The 9,202-nt window shown below is 36.7% G+C and overlaps 1 protein-coding gene across 1 annotated transcript in view; it reads left to right on the top strand.

The window, feature by feature from the left end:
• The first annotated feature begins 4,803 nt into the window (after positions 1 to 4,803).
• Positions 4,804 to 9,202, top strand: part of mapkapk2a (MAPK activated protein kinase 2a) — a 37,150-nt gene continuing 32,751 nt past the window's right edge. Inside the window, exon 1 of the mRNA XM_042500836.1 lies at positions 4,804 to 5,560. Within this exon, the coding sequence (XP_042356770.1) occupies positions 5,321 to 5,560 (240 nt within the window). The 5' untranslated portion in view covers positions 4,804 to 5,320. The remainder of the gene's footprint in view (positions 5,561 to 9,202) is intronic.

Raw genomic sequence — 9,202 nt, 5'->3', positions numbered from 1 at the left:
TGTGGAAGCACAGGATGGCCCAAGACCATCTCATGGCATGTATTTATTCCATCTGTTCTGTGAATTCAGTAAACATTTTCTTGAACTCTTAATGTTGTCATTTGCAGTAATAAGGTAGCTAATCTAAAGTGTTTTGAAAAAGCTAATGTGATTAAGGGCAACTGTGTGCAAGTAAACAGAAGTTAGCTGAGTGCATTGCTTAGCTGGCAGCAAAACAAATCCAAACATATGCATTGTTGTTGTTCCAGAGATTTTCCACATTTTTTCGATTCAGCTTGACCTGCAGAACACAACAGTATTACCCTACATACTGAGGCATTTCAACAATGAATTCTTGAAGCCATCAAGGTAGTGAAGTGTGATCAACTTGTGTCCCTCAGCGCCGAGAGTATTTTTCTAGGATAACTATTCAATGTCGAGTCATTGTCACAGAAATTATAAATAATAAAAGAGTAACCTACTTTTAACACACCTTTTGTGATGATGTAACTGTTGTCCTGTGTGGCCAACCCTTTTTATCTAGTTCATGCAGCTTTGAAAACACTTTCACATGGTAAGATTTGAGTGCTACTGTCATTCTCGGCAAGGATTTAGTGGTAATAAAAAGTCAGACTGGTCTGCCATCTAGTGGTTACAGGAAGTGCTGCATTTAAGTTTGAGATGGATCCCAGCTATCACACAGAAAAGTGTTATTGAAATCTGAGCAAACAAAACAGAATATCAGATGTGTGGGCTTATCAATGTGAGATGAGAAAAGATTAAAATGTTTAAGCAAAACTCTAAAATTACGGTAATTACTGTGACCTTAGGTACCCCTTATATGGGGTTAAAGGTGGTCTCAGACTTTTGGATCAAACTGTAGGTAGCTAGCTAATTTTTTGGATTTGTTTTTTTTTGCCACAAAAATTGTGCTTAATAGACTACTGTTTGACCCACTGTCAGATCTAGGCTAGGTCAGATCTAAGTGTGAAAGGTAGTAAAATTAGTACAATAAGTACTTGTTGATTGTATGTGCATTCTGATTTTGAAAGACACTGCAATCAGATTCATGAGTTTTGGATCAAGAATAAATTAAAATTATTGTTTTTTGCCATTAAACTTGTAAGAATGTGAACTGTTGAATGAAAAATTCTGATTCAAACTATCTGAGGTACAGAAATTTACAGTCAGGTGTAATTTTTTGGCTTTTTCACAGTTTTGAAATTCAAATTATTATCAAGCATGGATCACAGACATTACCATAGACTAATAATGAAACCATTGAATAATTTTGGTTACTTAGATATCATGTTCAATAATGTTGTCCACACACATTTCCTTTGTAATGCTGAATACACAGTGATGGTAAGCATCAAGGCTGAATGACAGTGCTTAAAAGACTTTGTTAATGGGACCATGTTGTAGCCAATTATGCTTTCAGTCAGAGGCAACACTTATAAAAGCACCATGAATTAATAAATTAATTTACTGAAGGTTAGGGTCGAAGCACTTATTTCATGTCTTTGTTGTTTCCCTGATAATGTGGGTGGCTTTAACAACCTAGAAAAACTGAGACAAAAAGAATATAAGGAACATTAAAGAAACAGAGTCTTTCTTTTTGTTGTCTGAGTTGGAGGTGGTAGGGGCACTTGCACACATTACCCAGTATTTCTAAAATCCTGGCTATGGCCCTGAGGGTCTGAGGGTGCAAATTCTAGTGGATTATCATATGTATAGCTTTAACTATGTTGTGAAGCAGATATGTGCGTTTAACTTGATCAGTGTCAGAGGACAGTCTTCTGGCCTGTCAGTAGTAAAGCCACAAAACGGAAGAGAAACTGATCTAAAAGAATAAAATTAAAAATAATAAACGCTTTCAAAATCAGACATAAATGGGTGACTTCTGTTTTAACTGGAAAAAGCAGGCTGAAATTACAGTAATGTCATGCATTCACTTGGAAAAAATAGTTTGCCCTGTTTTTCTGAATTAGCAATTTTTTTTAGTGCCATCTAGCAGTGAAGAATGCAGATTGCAACCAGTTGAGAAACCTAATCCATGTGGCTCCAATGACTACAGACCTGTGGCGCTGACCTCCCACATCATGAAGACCCTGGAGAGACTTGTCTTGGAGGCGCTCCGGCCCCTGGTCGAACCACACTTGGATCCTCTACAGTTCGCCTACCAGCCTCGACTTGGATTTGAGGATGCCATCATCTTCCTGCTCAACCCTGTCTACACACACCTGGACCAGCCGGCGAGCACTGTGAGAGTCATGTTTTTTGACTCCTCCAGTGCATTCAACACCATCTGTCCGGCTCTACTGGGTGGGAAGTTGACAGCGATGTAGGTGGATTTCCGCCCTCGTGAACTGGATTGTGGACTATCTGACTGGCATTTCTATTTCTAATTCTCTGGGTAATATTTTAAGGTGATTATACACTAATGGACAACATATTTATTATATTAGGCTATATTCCATTTCTGCCAAGATATCCCCCTAAAGCCAACAAATGGAACTTTTACATCTCAAACAGTTTTAATGAATTGGGAAGAGCACCAAGGGGGGTGTTCTGAGTAAATGGGTACATCCTCTGTTTCAGAACTGAGAACGATACAATAATAAAGCTCATATGGACATTTAAAAAAACATCCTCTGGGTCCACAAAATCAGCCCTTCTTTCAGTGTCTATGGAGCAGCTTTGGGCTATCTTGGCTAGTTGATGGCATCACAAGTTTGAGACTTTGTCTACTTCTGTGGTCTCTGTCTTTAAGAGAGAGTAGCTCATACTCACAAATAGTGATTGAACTTTCTTGTGTTGTGGAAATGAAATATTGGAATTCTTAATTTCGGCAGTGTTCCCCTTTAATAAGATATTGATAACCCTAATTTGGAAAAAATGAGCAGATTTTTTTTTCCAGGAAAGCTTTTCCTAGAATTCTGATTTAATAATCTCATTAATTCAAAATAGGGCATATTTTTTTTCTCTCAAGTGAATGCATTGCTCCTGTTGAAAAACACCACAGCTCTCCAACATAGAGCTTATAGGACTCTAATCAGAGATTGTGGAGTCTATTTTGTCCCTCTCTCTTTCACTACTTTGCCACATGACTCTTGTGGGGAAACTGCATTTACCTTTATGAAAGCATAGGGTGAGGTTAGGTAGCGTGTGACATCAGGTTAAATGGGACAAATAAGGTTTTACATCTTTTACAACTCTTTAAATATAAACAGCCAGAGCATGGTATTGCATTTTTGTCATATCAACTGTGCCTTACATAAAACAATCAGTTTTATTAATCTGAGATAGCTTGTATATATAGCTGCAGTACTCCTATTACCAATATGAGAAAATCAACATGCAACGTGGCTTCCCTTTGAAGTTCTGTGACCAGTGGATTTCTGTCTCTTTGCCCTGTCTATACTAGTTATCTTGGACCAGTAAAAATTATACTTTTATGGAAAGCACATGTGTAGCAACAGCTCAAGAACATGTTTGCTTACTGGCTGCTAATATTTCAAGAGCCCAAGATGTAAAACCTTGTTTGTCCCACTTTACCTGAAGTCACACTTTACCTGACTTCACCCGAGAGTGATATTAACCCTCTAATACCTGGATTCACATCAGTTCTCTTGTGCTGTGCTCAGGCACCTTTTCACAAGCATTTAAACCTCTGAAACTTGAACAAACTGGTTTGATTTCTTTCAAAAAAGGCAATGTTGGCATAAAATGTCCTGCAAATGAAGATAATTAAAAGGTGGTGTACAAAATACCTGAAAAAATTAGCTTGAAAAATATCTGAAGGTTATCATATAAAACTGGGAAATTGCTTGAAAATTATATCTACAACTGTTATAATTATTTATCAAAATGCATTGCAAATATATAGGCTGTATATTAATTATTAGCCGATTATTATTTATATTTTTTTTAATTATATTTCTTATTGTTATGGTAATTTTCACTTTTTTGGGTTTTGTAACTTTAAACTAATATCTTTCTAATGTTTTGTTTAAGCTGCTCATTGCCTTCTTTCCATGTTGAGGGAAATGGAGCCAATTTGCTCAGGTTTCAAAGGGTTAAACGCCAACAGATTTCTTTCTTTCTTTTCTCTTGTTAAATTGAACATGAACAACAATTAAACATAGTAAAAACTAAAGACATAAACACAAATAAACATAAAAACAACAGAAAGAAAACAACAATAACCAGAGAGTCAAATAAGTTTGTCATTTGCATGTTCAAAATGAAGTGGGAGGAAGTCAAAACTTATCTAGTCCCACCCCTTCACGAGTCATCAATAATTAAATTACCTGCTTGTGTCTGTATTATAATAATAATAATATAATAATAATAATAGTTATAATAATAATAATAACAATAATAATAATAATAATAATAATAACAGAAATAATAATAATAATAATAATAATAATAATAATAATAATAATCACAATATAAACAAAACAACCAAATAATATAATAAAACAAATATTAATGAAGAGAATGAATAAATAAATAAACAAACAAAGAAAAGGAACAAGAGAAACTATGTCATCCTTCAGTGATATTTATGCACTTGCATCCTCATACCTTTTAAAGATTGAGGGAACATAACATTCATAAAACAAGAATGTTTTTTGGTTACTTCAAGATGCACTAAAGCCAGGCCATAACTTTAGTTCATGTTTAACCAGCTCAGTCTTGTGTCCCCTCGCTGTGTGTGTTTCATGTCTGTTACATAAACACAGTCGTTTCCTCTGTCGTACTTCTCCTTTAAGCGCCGAAAAACCCCCGGCCATGACGTCAGCAGTAAAACCTGCTCCGGCTGGGTGTCTGTCCGTCGGAAAGTGAAGTGTGTTTGGCGTGCTACCGCTGTCGGAGTTTTGTCTGTCTTTCGTTGAGTGTTATTGTCGTTTATTAACCCCACTCGGCAGCTTTTTAGGTTACCGTTTTAGAAACCCAGTCCTGTAGCCGATTTATGGGACGTTTTAGAAAAGTTCCCGAAGTGCTCTTTGACGAACCGGTGGACGGCGGACACCACCAGAGATGGATAAGCTAACCGATAGCTGAGTTGTTAGCCGAGAATCACAGGTCAAGATTAGGATCGGGCTAGCATGCTAACGGCTAGATAATTTAGCATTTTAACGGCTAACCAAGTGACTTTGTTAACCTGTTAACGTCAGAACTGCTGCCGGTTATTTCTCGGGCCTGGCTGCTACGCCGCCAACAGTTTGTCAGGGGACAGCTAACACAGGAAGAAGGCTCGGGCTGCATTTTAAGGAAAAAAAGACACAAGTGCTGTTGAGCTGTTGTTCGTCTCTCAGCCCAAGCCAAGAGCATGCTGTCCAACGCACAGAACCAGCCACTGTTTCCCAACTCGGCGGGGCAGCAGAACCCGGGCGGGCAGCAGAACACTACGGGCCAGTTCCTCCCCTTCCACGCCAGACCCTCCTTACTGATCAAGAAAAATGCCATAACGGATGACTACAAGGTAACCAGCCAGGTGCTGGGACTGGGCATCAATGGCAAGGTGCTTGAAATCTTCCAGAAGAAGACTGGAGACAAGTATGCGCTCAAGGTACGTAATGTTTGGAAAATAAACTGGCCAGATTGCAAGTATGTTAAGTTAACTGAGGTACAGCCAGGGAATCTGGGTACCCTGGAAGAAACCTAGCTCTCCTTGTTTTTAAATTTAAAAAAATGTACTGGAAGTTTTTGTGCAACTGTAGGTTTAGTTCAGTCTATTCCAGCTCAGGCTGAAAACCTTTTCATGTTCGCACAAATACTAATAAATTTAAAAGACCTGAAATATTAAGCGATTGATCGTTAAGTTGCTTAACTGAAAACTAATTAGTGATAATTGCAATCTGATTAGTCAATTGAAGTTATTTTTGGTAAAAAATTCCAAGAAGTAAATGCTGCAACAATGAATCAACGGGGTTCCCATGGTCATGAAAAACCTGGAAAAGTCTTAGAATTAGTAAAAATCATCAAAAGTTTTGTAAAATTATTGAATTTGTTGTGTGTGATGACATCGTCACAGCAATCATCTGTAAAAACAAAACAAAAAATGTCCAAGTAATCTTCATCTAGCTGAAATTATGTTTGAAACAGATTTGAAATTTATGTTTAAAAAACGCATGATACTTAGGGCAATAAAAGTCATGGAAAAGTTATGAAATGTTGTCCATTAAAGTGCGTTGGAACCCACTGTCAACTACTAAATTAATGGGCAACTTACTTGATAATTGATTAATCGATGTGAGTAAGTTTTTAAGAAAGGATAAAGTAAAAATTCTCTGATTCCATCTTTTGAAATGTAAATATTTTCTGTTTTCTTCACTCCTTCATGATAGTAAGCGGAATATGTTTTTGTTGTGGACAAAAGACAATTGAGGAAATCATCTTGGGCTTCTCACCATTTTCTTACATTGTAGAACTAATAACTACTTGATTAATCAAGACAATACTCAAATTCATGGACAATCCCAATACTCATTAGTTGGCGCCCTAGTTCCAAGCATTTTTAATATGATTATTTGCTAGTTTCCCTAGTCTGTTATGATAGTGAATGAAATATGTTTACCTTTTGGGTTGTGGTCATGCAAAACAAGCAACTTAGAAGACATCGACAGTTTGTGGAAAATGTAATAGCCATCTCTGATGTTTTGTAGACTGACTAAGTGAATAGATGACTGAATAGATCAACAATGGAGTACAGACACGGTACTTGACAGGCGTGACGTTGACACTGTTTCGCAACCTGCTCAGTTGCAACTGTTTTGCATATCATTCACCATGTAGTGTGATGAGATAACACCCTGATCAGCAAATAATGGTAGCTGGTTTTAACCCTCTGTGCTCTAGACTTACATTGTGGTACTCTCCTGTGTCCTGTAAATTAGAAAAGGCTTAGGGAAGACTGTAAAGTGACTGCAGTGTCAGGGACTACATCCGGGGATCACTTTCTATATTGGTCAATGATTGATAAAGGACAAACGCTCCAACAGCTTTCCACACAATGGTGACCAAAACATGACCCAGCCATTTATTACTGTAGGCCAAAACAGTTATTTCTTCATTATTACAGAAAGCATTGTAGTGGAAACTTTGAAAACCAGTATTGCACAAAATCTTCCCCAATTGAATCACAGTCTGGGAACATCCTGTGTGGTGGTTCAAGATGAAATTCAGTCAAAATAACCAGGTCACAGCTTTCTGCTCTTCAGTGTGTGTTTATTAAACATGAACACACACACACACACACACACACACACACACACACTCATGCGCAAACCAGTTTGCCTTATGTTGTGATGTGTGTATGATGGTAAGCCATGTATTAATTACACTATATAACAAATTATTGTACCTTGTCAAGTGTCTTTTCACAAACTTTTGGCTATTTGAATTTTGTCGGACAGTATTAATGCCTGTTGAAAGATGCAGCTGGTAAAGCTTTTTGCATAAAGTATAACATAATGTTATAGTTTCAGATAGACATGGATATTGCACCTGAGGAAAGCTTTTGTTGTTGCACTCCAACTATAGTTTCGTACAGGTCCGGTGCAGTATACAAAGAAAAAAGAAAATTTAATGACACAACATTTTGACCTTAGGGTCTTTGTCAGGCATGCAAATTTCCCTATCATACAGCTATTTCCTGAATGTATTTAAAATGAGCTATCACTATTAGCATGGTTACAAATTAGTTCTGGTGGTGTCTATTGCTGCTTGGTTAGTGTACATTGTGAATGTATTTTTTAAGTGTGACATAATTAATGCTTTGAAATTATCACATTACTCTATAATATTTAAACTGTTAAATCCCAAAATTGGATTAAAATTTAGGTTGCATTACAGTGTTTAGATGGCATAATTTTCCAACACAAAGCATCTTTTATATGTATTGCTATTGAGAGGCAGTTGCCAAACAGGCTCTCTTGTTTAATGCTTTGCAGAAAGACAGGGTGGAAAAAAAGAGAGCTGTGGTGTCAAAATAAAGCTCAGTTTATATGACAAAATTAGGCTGCACTGGTACAAAAATATAAATATCTTTTGTTAATATAAATATGCAATGTGCAATAACAATAGTAAATCAACAGAAAGTATCCTTAGTTCTGCCTTTTTGTTGCTTTCGGAATATGGCTAAATTAAAACATATTAAAATTAAATTAAAAACACAAAAGGAAATGATTTCCAACATTCTTTTACTAAAGAAATTGAACACTGACCTGATCACAAAGAAACCAATAAAAAAGAATGATCGTTATATTTTAAAGTGCAGTTTTCTGTTGATACTCTTTCAACTAGTTTAGAAATGTATCTAAATGCAGTATCGCTGTCTTTGGGATGTGTTTACTGTGCTGCTTAATAAACCTTTATTTAGATCACAAAGGCACTGTGATGTGAGGACTTCAGTGGTATTATTTTCAAATGTATTTAGGGGTAGTTTTAATATTTGATCTGCATTTTTTGTAAATACCAATGTGGCTTGTAGTTCTACTAAAGGCAAACACACACCACAGCGGCAGCTCATCTTCTCTGCTCCTGTGGCAGCTTGACTCCTTTCCTCACCTCTGCTGTTGCTGTCTCTTGTGTGTATCAAAGAATTAATTAGGAGAAAGTAGTTGTTGAGGTCAGGAAATATCCTGAGCTATAGGGCACACAATCCTGTCATTATAAAGACTATGGCAAAATAATTCCATGTGAGCTTTATCTGTGGAGTCTGGCTCCTCAGGTGAGAAATCACGTTTCAGTAGTAGGTGTTCACTTTACACACGTCATATGACGTACCCCTGTGTTTTTAGCTTCAGACTGCAGAGTCTGCTCACATTAATTCATGCCCTTATATATAAATATAAACAAGAATTAGAAGGTGACATTTATGCTGTGTTTAACTATTATGAGTTGACATTGCAAGGGCAAAAAATGTAAAACTGCTATACTGCTGTTTTCTGTGTTTGTTAATTTTTTTTTCCAGTTGCTCCCTGTGCATTTTAGTTTTTAACATGAGAACGGGCAAATTAGAAACTGCAGAAAAAAGCCAAAATCTGATTAAAAATGGATCCTTAGCTAAAGTGGAAAAGATGATAGAGATATGGTGCAAAAAATTGGATGGAGACAGAGTTCTCCAAAAACATTTTTTTATTGAACCTGCCTTTGCTTTTTCTGTAGACACAGCACCAACCTATTATTGCCAGTCACTGCTAACGCCTCT

The sequence above is a fragment of the Plectropomus leopardus genome, chromosome 2 (assembly GCF_008729295.1).
Source record: "Plectropomus leopardus isolate mb chromosome 2, YSFRI_Pleo_2.0, whole genome shotgun sequence".
NCBI classification, from domain to species: domain Eukaryota; kingdom Metazoa; phylum Chordata; class Actinopteri; order Perciformes; family Serranidae; genus Plectropomus; species Plectropomus leopardus.
The sequence above is the reverse complement of the archived record's forward strand: the minus strand, read 5'-3'. Positions and strand labels throughout refer to the sequence as shown.